The sequence below is a fragment of the Solanum verrucosum genome, unplaced genomic scaffold (assembly GCF_900185275.1).
Source record: "Solanum verrucosum unplaced genomic scaffold, falcon-dt-bn FXZP01000259.1, whole genome shotgun sequence".
NCBI classification, from domain to species: domain Eukaryota; kingdom Viridiplantae; phylum Streptophyta; class Magnoliopsida; order Solanales; family Solanaceae; genus Solanum; species Solanum verrucosum.
In genome coordinates this window covers 116414-136479 of record NW_026019973.1, presented here as the reverse complement: position 1 = coordinate 136479, position 20066 = coordinate 116414, and the positions used below count along the sequence as shown (strand labels likewise).

The following is a 20066-nucleotide window of genomic DNA, read 5'->3' as shown; positions in this document are numbered from 1 at the left end:
AACTCTATACACTAAGGAATTGTTTGGTAGAATGTGTAAAAATAGTATTGACTACAATATATTAGTAATATTGGGATTAGTAATGACAAAATTAGTTATGCGTAGACTATTTTCCATCTACGATTTGATTTAGTGTATAATTGACAATTCTATCTTTACACATACTTATCCATATAGTAATAATCTTTTGTATTTCTAAATATCATAATGTATAATATAACTATACATAGTTATACACATAAGATAAAAATCTTACCACACAAAGAATTGAATAATAGTATAAATTCCCTAATACATCCTACTAAACGACCCCTAAATCATCTATTATCATAAGTCAAATAGACGAATATATGATTTATTTAAATCTCTATTATAATTGAACAAACAATTCTTCTATAATATTCCTCTTTTAAGTTATTGGGTTGTAAGTTAAGTAATTTGTATATGTTCTTAAATTTCATAAGATAAATATAAATTTGACCAAAATTATTAGATTCCATCGAACCTGTAGCGAACACTCTAGCTCTAGTTACCACATATAGCAATCAAAGAGAAAATGTAGCCATGAGATAAGTCTATAGAGTACGTTTGGATTATAGACGATGCAAGTTTGTAGCTATATAGCGCTAGATCCTTACATGCGACACTTTTTTAGATGTATCACACGCGCTATGTCATGTGAGTGAAAAGTGTCTAATAGATAACACTTTTCTAACATGTTCAAATTAGCACAAGGCAAACCAAAGTTACATCAGAAATCACAAATCGAGCTTGTTGTCATCACCATTAGCCATCATTGGAACAGGGCCGTCCTTGTTGATTGCCTTCTTATACTTGTATCTCTTTGCAACGATGAGAAAAATGAAGAAGTTTAGCACGCTTAAAACGGACAGTAGGAAGAAGAAATAATGAAGTTTTCCGTAATTTGGATTGTCTGATAGCCATCCCATCTTCCCATTCCTCGTGCTAATATCTGTGACAATGGTTACTAACAACGAGCTCACATAACTCCCAAGCGCGGTGGTTGTCAAAGAGAGAGCAGCACACAAACTTCGCATTGAATCAGGAGCTTGATCATAGAAGAACTCCAACTGACCGATAAATGTAAAAACTTCAGCACAACCAATTATCATGTACTGAGGAATTTGCCAAAATACTGACATTGGGATGTCCTTGGAGTCATAGAGGTTATGCCTTTTTACTATCCCGAGCCTAACTACCTCCACGAGTGCAGCAGATACCATAGCAAAGACAGATATAACGAGCCCTGTTCCCATTCTTTGGAGTTGACTCAATCCATTCTTGTGACCTGTGAACTTTCGAACGAATGGTACAAGAACTCTATCATAGACAGGAACCCATAGAATAACCGCGATGGTATCAAAAACAGATAGTGAAGCCTCAGGGATTTTTAATTTGCCTAAATGTGTATCCATAGACATGGCTTGCACCACAAAATAATTGCTCATTTGGCTATACACTGTGCTGAAGATAATCCCAGTAGCCCAAATAGGTAGCAACTTGACAACAGACTTAAACTCCTCAACTTGTGTCACTGTGCAAAGTTTCCAATTGTTTATTGAACCTCTGTTCTCATCCAACCCTGTTTTCACAGCAGCTCTATCGAAGAACCTGTAAAAGTAACAAACATATTCGAGTGACAGAACCTCATAAATGCTACAAATATCAAGCTAGTTAAATCAGTTTCTTATATGAGTCATTTTTGAATTAGCAAAAGTGGTGATTTTGGGAAACATAGTGTATGACATGTCAATCATGAACTAGAAGAATGCAGCCTAGTCGAGACAAACTCTGAATACTAGATATGACATCAAAATAACAAGGGTCAACACCAGCTAGATAAACCCATAGTCGAGAGAGAAACAGTACCCCGGTGACCACAGAAATTTCATAAAAAGAGCTTTCTAGAGATCCACAATGACCAATCGTCACATGAATTTCTAAGGATTCAATAAGTCCAATAGTTGATTCTTTCAGATGTGTCAATTGGGAAAATACTGTGGTGACGATAGTGAAGGAAGGTCCTGCTTAAAATAGCCGACGCTAGGATGATAAAAAGCTTAACACTTTTCATTCTTATTAATTCCTTTTTCAATATGAAAATGAAAAATCAATGTCATTTCTGAAAGTACCTCAAGTCGTTTGTATGAGCAAGTTTGCGACTCCCTTTGATGGCAGATTCAGCTTCTGCAGTCTCATATAACAGAGATTTTTCGGCAGGCAATGTAACATGACATTTTCTAAGAGAAGCCACAACAACCTGGCATATACGCGTCAAAGGGCTTCCTCCAGGCTTTTGGTATCTATAGAGCCGAGATCCTGAAAAGAACGATACAACAGCAAAGGCCATAGCCGCAGCAGGAACACCAAATCCCCATCCCCAGCTAATATCCTGTTGTATCCAGACTATCAACGAAGAAGCAACGAGAGCCCCAATGTTGATGGAGAAGTAGAACCAATTAAAGAAGGAATTTTTGTAGTTCCTCTCGATAGGATCAGCATCATCAAACTGGTCTGCACCATAGGATGAGACACACGGCTTGATCCCTCCGGTTCCCAGTGCTACTAAGTAGAGTGCAACGAAGAATACTGCTGTTTGACTATCGGTCGCGTGACATTTATTCTTTTCATAACAAACCGGCCTAAGCCCGGGTACTGATGCTGATACTGTCAATAGTGTCATCCCCTTGAATAATAAAGAAAATCAGTTAAACATCACTACAAAAGAAACTAGAATTAGCTATGAACTTCGTCCCTAATCTGTCGCTAAATCACTCGTAGACACCAGATAGTAAATTAATAAACTCACACAAACATAGATGATTGAGAATATGGCTATAGTCCAGTATCTTCCAAGATAAGAGTCGGCGAGAAATGCTCCAAGCAAAGGCATAACATAACAGGTCCCTGCCCAATTCGATTGATTTTTAGACGCCGTTGCAGTTTCCTGACTGAGTTGAGTCTTGAAATAATACACAAGATTGGTACTCATTCCATAATATGCCAATCTTTCACAGCATTCATTCCCTGTCAAAATGACAACAATTAATATGATCAATAATAGTTATCATCGCAGAAAATTCATTTCTCAACAATTTTATACCAAACTATTGCGTGGTATATTCACTCAACTAATAGTTAGCATCTCAGAAAGTTACTTTCTTTGTTGAAAAAAAAATAGAATCAAGAAGAAACACGACTTTCTGAAATATAAACCATTAGTTGAGTGACCATCTGAGATATCAACTCCTAGAGGTAGACCACACAATAGTTTGGCATAAAATTGTAAATATTTGCTTGGAGTTAACTACAAGGCCACTCTATTCAACATATTTGGCCGAAGACGAACCAATGTGCACACATTTTGACTAATAAAAGATACAAACATAATACATGAAGATTATGGTATAGAACTACGTTTGACCTGACTCCAAAAACACGAGAATATGAAATGATAATGACAATGAGTTAATATTATTACCAAGTATATAAGGGCAAGCCTTCCAAGTTCCTGTTTTCTTCTTATTTGCAGGCTTATTCCGATAATCGACAGTTCCATCCTTGGTAAAGACATCTTCTTCTTCTGCCATGGCCTAACAAAGATGAAACAACACAACGTTCTTGATCAACCTGGTTTTCGTTGATCCAATAATTATCTAAACCTGGAAACTCAAAACTCAAAACCCAATTTAGAGGGAGCCAAAAGATTGAGCTATGGCTCCACCCTTTGTTGCCTTAGAGAAAATATTTCACAAGTCTAAAACAATATTATTCTTAAGGTTCATTCACATAAACCTTAATACATTATGCTCATGTCACGTTGAGGTACTACATGAAATTTTTTTAGCAAAAATTCGATTCAGTTTATCGTAATCGATTAGTTGACATGTTGGTTAATTGAATTATGATGCATAGAAAAGTTAGATGTATATTGACCAATGAAAAGACTAGATACATCTTGGAAAATGTTATGTTAGTTTGTTGGAAAATTAGTGGTTCATGTTTTACTCCCTTCTCCTATGTTATCAATCAAACAAAAGGAAAAAGTTATTAAGAAAATAATAAAAGCAGTCAACTCTCCTTGTAAATTCCACCATTTTAGTTTGTTTATGTCATTTTTAGTATGTTTCAAGAAAAATATCACTTTCGATATACCTTTTTGTGTATTTTTATATTTGTTCAATATTTACTTTGCACACTTCTTTAGGAGTGATAAATAAAATGACAATTTTACTATATTACCTTTGAATATAATAAATTTAATGTTTTGGAAAATGACCATAATTTAATAACAAGGGCAAATTAGGAACTAGGTGATATATTATCTCTTGTTTTTTTCAAATTGGACAAATAAAAGTGGACAGATGTAGATATTTTGGTACATCACTCATATACTCACTTCGGTCTATTTTACTTGTTATTATTTTCTGGACGCTCTTTAAGAAAACATTAATTAAAAGAGTAATTTGACTAAGTTATATATCTTTATTTATTCTTTGATCTCAATTTTAATTTACACTTTTCTCTTTTTCACTATACTAATTTCTCTCCACATTTATTGAATTGAGTTAAGGGTAAAAGTGGAAACTAATACTTAGTTAATTATATTTTGATTTTCTAAATTGCCAACTATTTTGTACCATCTATTTTTAGTTTAGGACCATCTGATTCAAAAGTTTTCAGTACTTTTTAAAACTTCACGTTCAATCAAACTAAGACACATAAACTGAAACATAAAGAGTAAATGTTCAATATTAATCATCTAGTGTATTTTCATTATGACTCCTTAATCTCTATAAGTATGTTTTACTAGTACTAGTACAAATGAAAAAAAGAAAAAAAGTAAACTAAGCAAACAAATAAACCTCAAAAAGTGGAACAAAATTTTCCAAGAGAACATAGGAGTACAATAAATACTACACCTATATTTGTTCTCATTGGGAAAAAATGGTACAATACATTTATTGAATTGATGAAAAAGACAAATAAAGAATTTAATTTTATAAAAAGAGTATGTGTTTGTTCGTTAACAATGAAAGTCGTTGAACTTCAAATTCGAGTTGAAATCTCCTTCCACACACACCTAATTTATTCATATGGGAATTATCTGTTAAATTAGCGTGAGGTGGGGTGTTAAAGAATGACAAAAGTCCCACATCAATGGTTAATGCGATGGGTGAACTCCTTATAAGGCTTGAACAATCCTCCTCCTTTGAGCTAGCTTTCGGGGTGTGAGTTAGGCCTAAAACCTAATTTAACATTATCATCCTATATTAGAGTCACATCTCCTACTTTTCTATCTTTTCAATTCTTTTTTCACCATACTAGGGACAAGACATGATTGTGATTTAAGAAAAAAGTACCCTAAAAAAGACTAAAGAAATTAGGGCATGACCTATGTTACTAGGACTCTTAAAGAATATTACATCACCCTTCTCGATCCTTTAAAAATAAATTATTTTTGAAGGATCGGACATAAGTTAATCGATATTTTCATAAAAGTCCAAACAACATAGAAAATAATTACTTGTAACAAAACACAGACTAATACGAATTGACGAGAAAAAGCAAAAGGATGGTGAAAAAGGAAACAAACCTGAAACCTTTGTTGTTGTAAAAGAAACTCTTAGTAGAAGAAAAGGTTGTTCCTGGAATTAGAAATCCACAATTGAGAACTCAGTCAAAGAAACACAAAGTTATATTTATGCTTTGTAATAAATGATCATTAAATTGTTTATTAGTTATATATATACTTTGTAATAAATGATCCTTAATTTGATCCTTTGTCCTTCTTATTTTTATTTTTTGACCCTTAAATGATATAAATGGCCCCTTAAATATATTTTGACCAACTTTTCCTTTTAACGATGAAAGTCGCTGAATTTCAGATATAGGGTGTGTATAGTGGAAAATGCATTTTTGATTTTTCATGTTCGGTTAGTCATAATTTTAGAAAAATATTTTATTTAGGAAAATAACTTTTCACATTGATTGTTTCTTTCCACCCTCCAGCACACCTCATCTTCACCCTGTGCATTACTCATGGCATAGCCACATGAAGTAATTGATGACCAGTCGAACACAGTCACACACTTTGTCAGAAAGTTATATTATGTATATAAAAAATACACCAAGTATATAGAACAACAATTATTTTTCATAAGTATATATAAAATTAATTTTGAACACCCTTAACGAAATTTTTAATTTGGTAGCTAGCGCACATAGCCCCATCCCACCACCCCACACTCCTACCCCCGCACCCACCTCCCATAATATTTTTAGTTTAGGATCATATGATTCAAAGTTTCAGTACTTTCTTAAACTTCAGAATAAGTCAAATTAAAACATATAAATCGAACCATAAAAGAATGAATGAACAATATTAATCCTCTAATATACTTTCATTATGACTCCTTAATCTCTATTATCATGTTTTACTAGTACTTGTATAAATGGAAAAGAGAAATAAGTAAACTAAACAAAGAAACCTTCTAAAATGGAACAAAAATTTCGAGAGTACAGATGAGCACAATAAATACTAATATTTGTTCCCATTGGAAAAAAAATAATGGTTACAATACATTAATTGAATTGATGAAAAAGACAAACAAAGAGTTTAATTTACTTTTCGGGTGTGTTTGGTATGAAGGAAAATGTTTTCCATGGAAAATCTTTTCCTAGAAAATGTTTTCCTGGAAAACAAGTTGATTTTTGACTTATTTTCTCATGTTTGGTTGGTGAGTAGAAAATATTTTCCGGAAAAGATTTTTAGTGTTTGATTTATGAATGAAAAATATTTTTGAGAAATATCTTTTATTTTTACTAGAGTAGAAAATAATTTTTGAAATTGAAAATAGTTTTTAAAAACAAACTTAAATTTTTTTTGGGGGGTGGGGGTGGTAGGGAGTGGGTGAAAGGGGGGGGGGAGTCGAGGGTAGGGGTGAAAAATTGAAATTTTGAAGTTGAAAATATTTTTGAAAAACAAACTTAAAATTATTTTTTTTGGAGGGGGGGCTGGTAGGGGGGTGGGTGGGTGGGGGTCGAGGGTAGGGGTGAAAAAATGAAATTTTGAAATTGAAAATATTTTTTAAAAACAAACTTGATTTTTTTTTTTTTTGGGAGGGGGGTGGGGGGCTGGTAGGGGGTGGGTGGGTGGGGGTTCTAGGGGTGAAAAAATGAAATTTTGAAATTAAAAATATTTTTTAAAAAAAACTTAAATTTTTTGTGGGGGGAGGGGGGGCTGGTGGGCGTGGGGGGGTGGGGGGTCAAGGGTAGGATGAAAAAATGAAATTTTGAAGTTGAGAATATTTTTTAAAAACAAACTTAAATTCTTTTTTTTTGGGGGGGGTTAGGGGTGGGTGGGTGGGGGGTCGAGGGTAGGGTGAAAAAATGAAATTTTGAATTTGTAAATATTTTTTAAAAACAAACTCAATTTTTTTTTGGGAGTGGGGAGGGGGGGGGGGGTGACCGGAGAAGGGGGTGGGTGATCGAGGATCGGGATGAAAAAATAAAAATTTGAAGTTGAAAATATTTTTTAAAAACAAACTTAAATTTTTTTCTTTTTGAAGGGGGTTGATGTGGGGGGGGGGGGGAGGGTAGTGGGTGGGGGGTAAAAAAATAAAAAAATGAAATTAGAAATATATTTTAAAAACAATTTTAAATATTTTTTTGGGAAGGGGTGGGGGTAGGGGTGAGAGTGGGATAAAAAAATTGAATTTAAAAACAAGCTTTAAATTTTTTTTTTTTTTTTTTGGGGGGGGGGGGTTGGTTGGGGGGTGGTTTGAGGGTGAGGGTAGGGACAAAATAAATTAATTTTTTCAACAAAAAAATAATTGTAATTTGAAGTTGGAAGAGACTTTTGGAAAATGTTTTCCTTAAGTTTAGAAGGGAAGTCATTTTCCTTAAATTTGAGGAAAATGAGTTGATTTGGAAAACATTTTCCAAAACATTTAGCCCAACCAAACATGAGAAAATTGGAAAACATTTTTCGGAAAATGTTTTCCTTCATACCAAACACACCCTTCATTTCTCCCTCTTTCGTTGAATTATTGTTTTATTTTTGGAGAAGTAGGTGTTTGTTAACCATGAAAGTCATTGAAATTTAAACTCAAACGGAAATCTACTTTCACATATACCTAATTTATTCATATGGGAAATGCCATCCTATTAATATCATATCTCTTACTCTCTATTCATTTTTAATTGTCATGTTACATTTTTCGAAAATCAATTTGACTAATTTTTAAAGTTAAATCAGATTAGATTATTTTGATATTTTAAACTAAAAACTTAGATATTCAAAAACTATACGAAAAGTATTATAAATTGCATTTTTTTATATATATATATCAATTTAATGAAAAAATACATCATAAAATAATGTTAATCAAAATTCTTATCGTTTGAATCTAAAAAAAGGAAAGCATAACAACTAAAAAGGAACGGAGGAAGTACTTTTCAACCCTTTTCTATATCTCTTTTTGTACTCTTTCTTTCTAACTTTTCAAAAAAACATTACTATACTAGCTAGGGGCAAGACATGATAGTGATTTAAGAAAAAAATACTTTTGAAAAGACTAAAGAAATTGAGAAATGACTTATGTTACTCAAACTCTTAAAAAATATTGTATCACCCCTGTCGATCCTTTAAAAATACACTATTTCTGAAGAATCCAACATACACCAATCAATATTTTTAAAAAGTCCGAACAATATAGAGAATAGTTACCTATAACAAAACATAGATTAATACGAGCCGATCAGAAAAAGCAAAAAATTACGAAAAAGAAACAAACCTGAAAAAACCTTAGTTGTTGTAAGAGAAATTCTTAGTAGAAGAAAAAGCTGTTCCTGGAATTAGAAATCCACAATTTGGAATTCAGTGAGAAACACAAAGTTATGTTTATGCTTTGTTATAAATGATCCTTAATTTGTTCTATCTGCCTTTATTTTTTAAATGTAGGAGTAAAGAGAAAATGTTAAAAAAATGGTCCCTCAAATATATTTTGAGTATTTTTTGTCCTTTAATGAAAGTCGCTGAAAATATTTTTTCGATTTTATCATGTTCGGTTAGTCAAAAAAATTTAAAATATTTTTTTATAGGAAAACAAATTTTCTTAAAATAAAAAAAATGACTTTTCTGTAGAAGTGGGAAAGCAATTTCATTTGATTGTGTTATTCCGACCCTCCAACACACTCCATCTTCATAGACTTCACCTCCACAAAGGCCCCATCCTCACACCTACCTACTATAGTATTTATCTAGATTATGTATAAATATTTTTAGAATAATATCTTTTTATTTACGAATAAATAAACACAAAGAATAAGTAAGAAATTCATTTATTTTTCTACTATCTTATTTCTCAAAAATAATAATAATATTTTTCTCCATATTGAAAACACCATCATGAGTGGAAATCTCCTTCCACAATTGGAACTCCGTGACAGATACACAAAGTTATAATTTCTTATTTCAGCCTTGTTTGAGATGATCTTAAATTTGTTCTTGTCTTCCCTTTTTATTATTTTTTAATGTGGGAGTACAAAAAGTGACGAAAATGGTCATTGTATATTTGAGTATAGGTTTAAAATAGTCTCTTAAATATATTTTGAACAATTTCTATTTTTTTTATGATAATGAACATTCACTTAAAAACGAAAAAAATGACTCTCTAGGCGGTTAACTTTTTTTTTTTCATATTTATATTTAACAATTGTTGGGACAGACTCTCGTGGAAAATGAAAAAACCCCTTATCGGATTGAAAGCAATGACTTAAGCCTCTTTCTTCTTCTAATAGGGTGTTTAAAGAGCATGAACTCTTTAGTTTAATTAAGTTCCAATTTGGAAAATGAAAAGGCCCCATTTGATTCAATTCACGAATTAGCCCACTATGAGTCTACTACATTTTTTTTTTCATAATAATTTTATATAATTAGATAATAGTAATAATAATAATAAAGTATATCATTCGTCTTTTTTTTTTATATAAAAAATCAACAATTTTAATCTTCATCAAATATTCTACGAATTCTATCAATTATATTTACAAATTCTGAGGATTTACGCGACTAGTCCTTGTACAATAAATAAGTTTTGATATGCGACTCATACTTGTTACTAAAAGGGACAAGGCCCTACTTGGGTTAGAGTGTGAAGCGAAGCGCACACTTCATTAAAGACCAAAATAAATGGAGAATAAATATAAGCAAAAGTTCAGATTAAAAGCTAAAAGGTAGTTATCACAAAATTCTTCATAGACCATAGGACAAACAAAATCAAATTTATAATGGTTCAACATCTATTTCTCATTGTTCAAAAGCTTTTCTTATGTAAGATCGTCAGAATCTTGTATTCCACCGTTATCATTATATTATTCATCATCATCTTCCTCAGCTGTGATTGTTGCATTCTATTACTAATGGAGGAACCGACTATTCAATAGCTTCACCTTCTTCTATATCTTCATCTTTATCATCACCAATATTAGTCACATCTGATTGAAGTAAAGCCTGATGTTTTTGTTCCTTCTTTACATCAACATATTTCTTCATTTCTTCCCTTACAACATCCGGGCATTGTTCACACCGTGTGACGTCCCTGCAAGTACCAATCAAGTGTTGTTTGTGACGAAAGATTCCGCCATTAGTAACTTTTTTACAAAAGTTACACTCAACTGCGGCCTTATTGGTCTCACTTGCTCTTTTCCCATATTTCCAACCCGGGTCAGCAGTTTTTAATCGCTGTTAAGATCAAAGAAACTAATCAACAAGATAAACAAAGTAATTGAAGTACCATGTAGTAGTAAAAATGAAGAATACGATACTATGAAAGTACAAGGAATAAAATTAAGAATGAGATATTTGACCTTCAGCTTGGGTTTGCGCTGAGACTTCTTCTTGGTTGCACTATTAGTTGGTTCAACCTTGAACGTAGACCCCTCACCGTCATTCAATATCTTTGTGTGCTCATTTCCTCCACTAGTTCCACAGATCACTGGAGAAGATTCATCATCATCCGTCGTGTCATAAAGTGGAAGATTATCCACGATATATCTGCAGTAAGAAAGCCAGATTGAAATAAATATCCAACACATGTATTGGCTAGCTTTTGTCCACCAAGGCTTGGACACATGAAAAGAAATCACCTATCTTTTTGTCTCCACTGGGATATGAACTTCCTCACTTCATTGACCATTACATGTTTCTTACAAGGAGGAAACGAAAGGCTAGCTACTAGGTATGAAACATAATATGACTAAAATAAATTACCTGTTATCCCCTTCTTCGCAGACTTGGTTGCACCCCTGGCCAAGATAAAAAAGGGAACAAAAGAATAAGAAATGAGATTGACAGACTCATATCGAATTTAGAAGCATCTATTATGTTTTAAACAACACTTCAACAGTGAGGCTTATCAATATCAACGAGAAACAAAATCAATATCTTGGAGTACCTTTGAGCACAAAAAAGATTACAGCGGCACAATGCAAACCTCTCTTGGAATAAAATGGTGGGGCGGATCACCTCCTGGACAACTAAGTTCCTATCATATGCTGGGAGGGTGCAACTTATAAATATTGTTCTCTTCTCAATTCAGACATACTATGGGAAAGGCAGAACGGTGTGGAATATGGATGCTAACAGTGCTCATGAATAATAAAGAAAATTCTTAAAACAAAGGAGACTATGGAAGCTGCAGGCTATGGAGAAGCTGAGTTGATCCAGATGCCGAGATTCTCGATACATAAAATGTACATCCAACTAAGAGGAGTATTCCCAAAGGTAACTTGGAGAAGATTAGTTTGTAACAACAAGGGGTCGCCAAAATGGATTTTTATGCTACGACTGGCCATCCATGAGAAGCTACTCACCAAAGACAAACTGATGAAATGGGGGGTAGTACAAGACGTGGAATGCTCTTTCTGTAATACAACGAAGGAATGATCTGTAGCACACCTGATGTTTGAATGCAACATATCAGCCGGAGTTTGGAAAAGGCTACTAGTAATATGGCAAGGCGTAACTCGACAAACATTGAACTGGCAAGGAGAAGTGCTTTGGGCTACCACACACCACAAGAGGAAAACACCAGATGCTGAAGTCTATAGAATGACCATGGCAAGTGCTGTCTATCACATTTGGCAAGAACGAAATGCAAGACTATTCAAACAGAAGCAATGAAGTGAAGATGAGATTGTGAAGACTATCATACATGAGATACATCATAGAGGGAATAAGTACAGTAAATTGAGAGGAACATTAGCTAGATTGAATTTTTATCCTTCCTAATCGATAGCTGATGTAGAGGGGACGAAGTAGATGAGGGGTGAAGCTGTTGAAGCTCAGGCCTTTGTTTTTTTTTTTTTAGTGTTGTAACGTTTACTTGGTGAATAAATAAATCAATTATTTGCCAGAAAATAAATAAATCCTGCTGATCAACCAAGCTTTATATGAGAAAAACAAAATCTACAACATGAACTTCCATTGCTGTGCTCTAAATTCTGACATAATAAGCCATAAGGTTTATCTTTTTTTTTTACTGGTGTAATAAGCATTTATCCTGGATTACTTTATTTTTAGCCTGAAATGCAACACGTTGTTTATCCTCTAATAAAATTTAAGGTCCTTATATTGTGGTGTACTTAGGCCCTTGGATGAAAGAAGGAGCTACAAAGGGCTAGAAAATTCAATCTATCATACACCAGTCTAGATCTAACTACCACTATATATAATTTATCTTTAAGCCTTGGCGAGACATTCTCATCACACAGTCCTCTTAAAATTAAGAATGGGATATTTGACCTTCAGCTTGGGTTTGGGCTGACACTTCTTCTTGGTTTTGCTATTAGTTTGTTCCAACTTGAACGTAGACGCCTCACTGTCATTCAATACCTTATAAGTGTGCTCATTTCCTCCACTAGTTCCAGAGATCACTGGAGAAGATTTATCATCATCCGTCGTGTCATAAAGTGGAAGATTATCCACGATATATCTGAAGTAAGAAAGCCAGATTGAAATAAATATCCAAGAATTACAAGGAAATGAGTTGATGCTGTAGCATCCAAACTATATTATCATAAGCAATTTGCTCCGCTGAAACTCATAAAGAACTATCTGAAATTTTACAGAAATATCATTTTCGGCCTCTCTATCAATTGACAGACAAAAGAAGTGGGATTAATAATAGGGGAGGAGCAGCTCTTCTCATACTTCGGCTTATGGAGAGACATAACACATCAAATAAAACATGCAAGATCTCTTACTAAGCCGTTGCCTATCACATTTATATATCTTACTGAGGTTTTCATGGAATCACTAATATTTCTCTTTTACATAGAGAATCAAGATGTAGAAGTAATGGAAAGAGATGAGCTCCTGAAACAAATCAAGTTAACAGAACAATGATTACCTGTTATCCTCTTCTTCCCAGACATGGCTGCACTCCTGAGCCAACTGCCAAGATAAAAAAGGGAACAAAAGAATAAGAAATGGGATTGACAGACTCATATCGAATTTAGAAGCATCTATCATAAAACATTAATCTGTTTGTTGTCTAATTCTGGAAAAAAGGAATAAGTGAAATGACACTATAAAGGGCATTCTAGATATAACAATTCACAAGAAACTTAAGTTACCTTAAATCCTTGAGATTTGGAACCCAAAAAAAGAGAACAGTTTGCAGCTCCACAAAGACAACGAACAGGTGCACCACCATACCACTCAAAGTTATAGTTATATGAAAGCTCCATTCCAACGGATATATCTCTCTTTGCAAATATTCCTACCCTTGTTTCCCCTGACACTATCCATTTCCTTGTTTCACAATTTGGTTGGCTGGAAAAGTCAGGAACACACAGTATCAGTACTATCAATCAACATCAGTTAACGAACTTAATTCACTTTTCATCATTTCAATAACTGAAGTTTCAGCACTTACCATGAATGATTAATGAATCTTGCTAGACTTCCCTTCTTGGTAGCATCAATGAAATAATTCGCGTTCACTGAAATAATGTATGCGTCCTTGACCTCTGCACAAATCATATAGTAGTGATCGATCTGTAGATGCATTGATAACCATATCTATTGTCGATAACTTACTATGAGCTTCATAAGCCAGACACCTTTTCTTTGCTGCTTCAGATGATAGCACTTCTCCACAGTATTCCATGATGAACTGTCCAGCCTAACAATGTAAAGAGAGAGGAAGAATTGGTTGATAGAAGCTAATTAGTAATTAGTTACTTCTCAAAGGCTTCCGATATATTCCAGAGAAAATAGTAATTACGAATAAGTCATAACTACAACTGCTTCAGCAGAATTACCTTTATATTCTCATCAGCTAAAAGACCCCAACCACGCCCTTCAGTCCTGAACAACTTAGTTTTTGCATATTCACATTTCTGGAATCTCTGTGGACAGCAAGCAAAACACTTAAAAACAATATACCAAATAATATCTAAATGACACATCGTCTCTTTCAAACATGGCATTGAGTAGAATCTCCCATTAGTTATTGACACAGACTCCTCCGTGAAGTAGATGAAAAGAAAAATTTAAGTGAAGAAAGATTTTCAACAGGGAAAGAACTAAATGACAAGCAACAATTTTTTCATTATTTTCATTTACAACGGAATAACTGAAGGGGAACCTTGGAGAAACAGTAAAATTGTCTCCGTGTAGGTCACGGGTTCCAGCCATGGAAGCAGCCACCTCAACTAATTTTTTTATAACAGTGGTGTTTGGGCCAGCTTGCGCCCACCTCAACTAATTTCATGAAGTAGCGGGTAAACTCTGTCCGCCAAGGCTTGGAGATAGAAGAAATTACCTAGTATTTTTACCTCCGCTAGATTTTCACCTTGAGATCTAATGGTTCTCAATCCACTTCATCGCCACTAGGCCACACCCTCAATGTTCTAAGGATATTGCATATAACAATTTGAACAATTAACCCTATACGTATACGACAAATCTAGACGCATTATAACTATCACAATCAAGGTAAAGATCGTATGCTCCACTCTTACCACACAAATACTTGACTTTTTTTGCTAACATAGAGACTTGACTTGACAGATTTACTAGCGTGAAATAACTGAAAAGGTTAGTTAACATGAAATATTGACTTGACATATTAATAATGTGATGTTATACATTGTCCACGTTAGACGTGTAACATGATGTAGTGCTCATGTTAGACTTTGTCAGAACAGTTTTGCAGTACGGAATTGGCCCAAGTGAGCAAGACTGATCCCATGAAAGGTGAAAGAAGAGAAGCAAACAATGGACACATAAAGAAATAGATGCAGGAAGCAGTTTGTCATAGGCTTCCAATCTGATGATTCATCTCAAGAGGGTGGAAAAGGAAAAAACAAACATGATGGGGATGCTAAGACAAAGGTTGATTTATAACAGACTTGTCAGAAAAGAAAAAAATATTTCGAGCAGAAGACTAGCTACTTCCATCCATTTAGAAGTTCCTTATGCTAGATTGATATGAAGATCGTGATGTCCTAGTGGCTAATAGGGAGGAAATTCTTAGAATAATAGTCAAAATTCTACTTGGGTATGAGGAAGAGTCCCATGACGCGCATAGGAAAAGATAACATTAGGAGACTGATAAAGAAGAAAAATGCAGAAGTAAAAGCATAGAAATTCGACAAGACAAGAAACTGGATAAAGCTCCGTCACATGAAATATATGAGGAACATCATGTGGAAGAGTTTGCACCTATGCACACCGTGCATGGAGGAGATAATTTGACCTTTTGAGGATAACTTGGTTGAATAGTTGAAGGACAAAAGATATGAACATGGTACAAGTGTATAAATATAGAGAAACGTCATGAAATGTTCAACTAATTAACCAAATCATCTAATTTACCTGATTCCTGCAATTTTCACCACTCTGACAGTATCCTAGTGTACACTCAGTGCTGGTCAGTACATTTAAGCATCTTTCTCCACAAGCAGTTTCAGGATCATTGACACCATATTTGCATTCACAAACATCGACGTCCTCTTCTTTAAGTTTCTTATGTCTGTAAGACATTAGAACATTCCAATTAAAATTGACTAACTAAAGCCAGGATTAGTGATAATCGAAAACTATTAAACTCCAAATGGAGTTCAAACTCCAAACTATAATATGGAGTTCAAATTTCTTCTTTTACTCATTTTCTTGCCAGTGAAATTATATCTCATGACATTCTTGGCAGATCATGGAATAAGGTACACTAGTTAAACAAAGTTTAATCTCTTAAAAAAACAAACTAACTTTTTGGACCGTGAGTATAATCAATATGCTATCCAAGTGGTTCTAACAATTGTAAATGAAGACACAATAATTCAGAAGTCTAGACAACAAGTGTATAAAAATAGCTTAAGTATAAGGATTATCAAATGAAAGAATGCAGTTAACTGGTGGTAATAACAATTGTAAATGATGGCATAATAATTCAGAAGTCTGAGCAGCAAGTGTATGAAAATAAGCTTAAGTTTAAGGATTATCAAAAGAAATAATGCAGTTAACTGGTAAGGAGACCATCATAAAAAAAAGGCATAATACATATATTGGACCTTAAACTTGGCTTCAAATTTTAACTTTGACCTCCAACTTTCATAGTGCACAAACAAACACTTTAACTATCCAACCTTTTAATAAATAAACACGCGATTTTTGGAGCCAAGAGCGTGAAATGCAAACGCTTCCACGTGTATTAGTGAGCCATTCAATGGCTGTCAACTAATTAAATACTTTACATGTCCATTTTAGAACTAAAAAAAAATAAAATTAATCAAGGGTAGAGTTGTCATTTCAGCATTTTTTTTACTGTTGTAGGCCTCGAAAATTACTCCTAACTCGCGCAAAATACGTGCACATCACGCGTTTTTCCAAGTAAGACACGCGTGTTTATTTATTAAAAGGTTGGATAGTTAAAGTGTCTGTTTGTGCACTATGAAAGTTGGAGGTCAAAGTTAAAATTTAAAGCCAAGTTTAAGGTCAAATATATGTATTATCCCTAAAAAAAAAAGCAAAGAAATGATTGGAGCTCACTTTCGCCCTAAAAACTCATTTTGAGTAATTTGAACAAATGGTGTTACTCCTTCCGGCAGTTGGACCTTCAAAAAAGAAAAAAGAATCAATTCACCTCATGACTTGATATAAATAGGCATATTGTAATGAAAAATCACTTATAATATAAGCAAAGGGGCTGCATTTCTTATACAATCTCCATAAACATTACTATACAGTGTTATCTTTAGAAATATACGACTAACAATAGGCAAATAATATATCATACAACTAATTGTTTAGATAAACCATGTCACTGATATGAGCATCCATGTTTTAATGGAAGGGAAAATAAAGTAACTCGATAATAAGGAATGCACACCATAACATCAACCATCCAAACACTAGGATATTCAATAAGAGAACTTTTCAATAGTAAAGTTTATTCACAAACACAATAGCACTAAAATGGGTATGGAACAGTAGTACACTTATGACTATAGCACTTTCCTACTGCAAGGAGTCAATATTGTCCAAAAAAAAAGTGGAACATGACTTATATTTTTCATCTACATTTTTAATAAGCCAAAGTTTGTTGAGAGAACAAACCTGACTTTGTTGAGGAAGATCAACTATTAAGGTAACGCCCTGCAACTTCTAAGCAAAGATTTGAACCATCCTCCATATGTGTATAGGCCCAAACCCGATGATTTATAAGTTGTACATATATGTTAAGGTCCTTTACTAAGTGCAGTAAGTATATCGGATGTGTTGTAGGAGCGTAAGTTACCTCAAACACCAAACCAAGTTTAAAACATTTTTATTAGCTCAGGTTTTACATTAGTTCATACAAGGGTAAATTTCAAATGACCACATCTCTCAGCATAGAATGAATGAGATGGTCCATTACCTATCAAATTAAAGGTTTATGAGTCTTCTTTCCAACGCTACCAAATTTGCATCATTTCAAGTGTGGCATAAAATGTTATGACCATTTTACCAGAGACTATACCATATCAGAGTTAGTAACTACGAACCGCATTCACACGTCGTAAATTGAAGTATGACCCGTACTTTCAACTTGTGAACCAAACTTTTGAAAGTCATTTATTTGTCTGATTTTCACGGACCCAATTACGGGTCATAAAACCATCACGGGACCGTAATTTGGGCCCGTAGAATAAATTTTGAGACTTAAAATTTTAGTCTGACAAACACGGATGGGATCTACGGCTTGTAGATCAAACCATAGACCATAGATGACCTCGTGGAAGGTTTTCGATAACTTTTTAATTAGGGTTTCTTTTATCTTTTCCCACTTTTTCTAAGCCTAAGCCACGATGTTTTAACTTCTATTAGGGGAACATATTCCATAAAGTACTCAGATTTATTTTATTTCTACGCTCTCAACTCCCCAACTCAAAAAGAAATAGCAAGGAAGACAAAAACTAGGGTTTCAAGGCGTCCAAACAAGTTTTTCTTTCGAGCTTCATTCTCTCAGGTATATAAGGCTTCAACTAGAGTATCTCTTCAATTAGTGTTTAGCAGAGGAGATAAGAGCTGACTGAAGAAGAAAATGGAAAAGTGATTTCTATTGATAAATGAGACTGAATAAATACATCGCAACTTAACTAAGATGATGTAAAGTAATGCTAAAAAATCTGCTAAAACTAAGTGACTGTTTGCTGAAATTGAGGAACTAATACTTAACAGTAACTAAACAAACTAGGAAACAGAAAATAGCTAAAATATAGCAATTTATTCTGGTGTGCACTTCCTCTCATAGCTAAATTATTTTGATTTTCAAGAATTCTTCAAGATTGTTAGAAGTAAAATTAGGAATTTTTATGAACTAATGATCTTCGTTATTAATTTATGTTTTTATTATTTCAGTTTGGTTTTGAAACCTTATGATATTGATTTAGCATGATTTTTATGGTCATTCAAACTCTTATGACTTTTAAGCATGAAAACAAACATGATATGAATTACAACCTAAATACATGTTATTTTAAGATGTGACTTTTGAGATTAGCCTCATACATGATTCAAAATGATAAGTGGTTTTCATACCTATGAGCATTATATGAATATATGTTGTATTGTGAGGACTATTTAGTACCGAGAGGACGCGAGTTTAGAAAACCAAAATTCCATAACTATGCACCAACGTAGGATTATGTTTAACTGTTTTGTCGGTTGACTTTCTAGCCCTGAGAGGCTAAGATTAGTGGATTCACATAGATATGATATGGTCCTATACTCAGGCAAGGTATATGGAAACCCTCCCAACTAGGTTAGTTGTTGAACATCATGAGCTCACATGGTATATGTCGGTTATAAAAAACTCCCTAATTATGCATTTTTATGATATGTTTTTAAGTCTTTATGGCTCATTTCAAGTATGTTATTTTGTGTATATGATTATGCAAGGCTACTGAAAAAAAACTCAATTATATGAATATGTGCTTTTGAAAAGATATTTTTATGATACTTATTCATAGATTCCAATTGTTTCTCTTCAATTCTTTCGCTATGTATATGATTTTGAGAACGTTATTTCACTGTCCCCATTATGCCATTTCTACTACTATGGTAGTACCTTTTACTTACTCAGTACATTCCACGTACTGACGCATGCTTTTCTTTGCGCTGCATCCTTTTATGATGTAGATTTCTGCGCTCGTACTCAGACTCATCAATAGTAAGGTTGCAACATTTGCAATTAGCACTTGGTGAGCCCTCCTCATTTGGAGACTCCATTAGTTTAGGTGATTAGACCCTCCTTCATGTTGTCTTTGGTTTTGAGGTAGTTGGTGGTCATGTCCTAACAAACTTATGTTTTCCTAGTATAAGCTTATTTTTAACAGTAAAAATGTAGTTTCATGGATTTTCTAAACTTTATTATTTAGTTATGTATTTCAGCTTCTTCTTGGTTTCTTTATGTGATTCTTTGATATGTATGCCAAGGGTTAGCTTGGGATCACTTGTGGTTCCAGGTATTGTGTTTCGGCTGGGGTATAGA

The 20066-nt window shown here is 33.7% G+C and overlaps 2 protein-coding genes across 2 annotated transcripts; both read right to left on the bottom strand.

Annotated features, from left to right (window-relative positions):
* Window positions 1-758: 758 nt before the first annotated feature.
* Window positions 759-3854, bottom strand: LOC125817261 (protein NRT1/ PTR FAMILY 8.1-like). Its single transcript, XM_049496808.1, has 5 exons — window positions 3786-3854; window positions 3503-3614; window positions 2831-3048; window positions 2154-2707; window positions 759-1632 (listed from the first exon to the last, which is right to left on the bottom strand). Exons 1-5 carry the CDS (start codon window positions 3804-3806, stop codon window positions 759-761), a joined length of 1779 nt encoding a protein of 592 aa, XP_049352765.1. The 5' UTR covers window positions 3807-3854.
* Window positions 3855-10459: 6605 nt separating this feature from the next.
* On the bottom strand, window positions 10460-19804 carry LOC125817260 (histone-lysine N-methyltransferase ASHH1-like). Its single transcript, XM_049496806.1, has 10 exons — window positions 19673-19804; window positions 17084-17148; window positions 15911-16067; window positions 14353-14439; window positions 14129-14213; window positions 13965-14058; window positions 13663-13861; window positions 13437-13471; window positions 10894-11080; window positions 10460-10768 (listed from the first exon to the last, which is right to left on the bottom strand). The coding sequence occupies exons 1-10, from the start codon at window positions 19802-19804 to the stop codon at window positions 10460-10462; spliced, it is 1350 nt and encodes a 449-aa protein (XP_049352763.1).
* Window positions 19805-20066: the final 262 nt, after the last annotated feature.

What these genes read in the sequence shown, in the direction of transcription:
- LOC125817261 (XM_049496808.1), bottom strand. Translation starts at nt 3,806, where the DNA reads ATGAACCTTAAGAATAATATT. An exon ending in TCTCAATCATCTATGTTTGT is followed by an intron (nt 2,708 to 2,830) that starts GTGAGTTTATTA and finishes TTATTATTCAAG; the next exon opens with GGGATGACACTATTGACAGT. An exon ending in GCTCATACAAACGACTTGAG is followed by an intron (nt 1,633 to 2,153) that starts GTACTTTCAGAA and finishes TTACTTTTACAG; the next exon opens with GTTCTTCGATAGAGCTGCTG.
- LOC125817260 (XM_049496806.1), bottom strand. Translation starts at nt 19,804, where the DNA reads ATGGAGTCTCCAAATGAGGAGGGCTCACCAAGTGCTAATTGCAAATGT. An exon ending in GCAAAGAAAAGCATGCGTCA is followed by an intron (nt 17,149 to 19,672) that starts GTACGTGGAATG and finishes TCTTTTTTGAAG; the next exon opens with GTCCAACTGCCGGAAGGAGT. An exon ending in GTGAAAATTGCAGGAATCAG is followed by an intron (nt 14,440 to 15,910) that starts GTAAATTAGATG and finishes TGCTGTCCACAG; the next exon opens with AGATTCCAGAAATGTGAATA.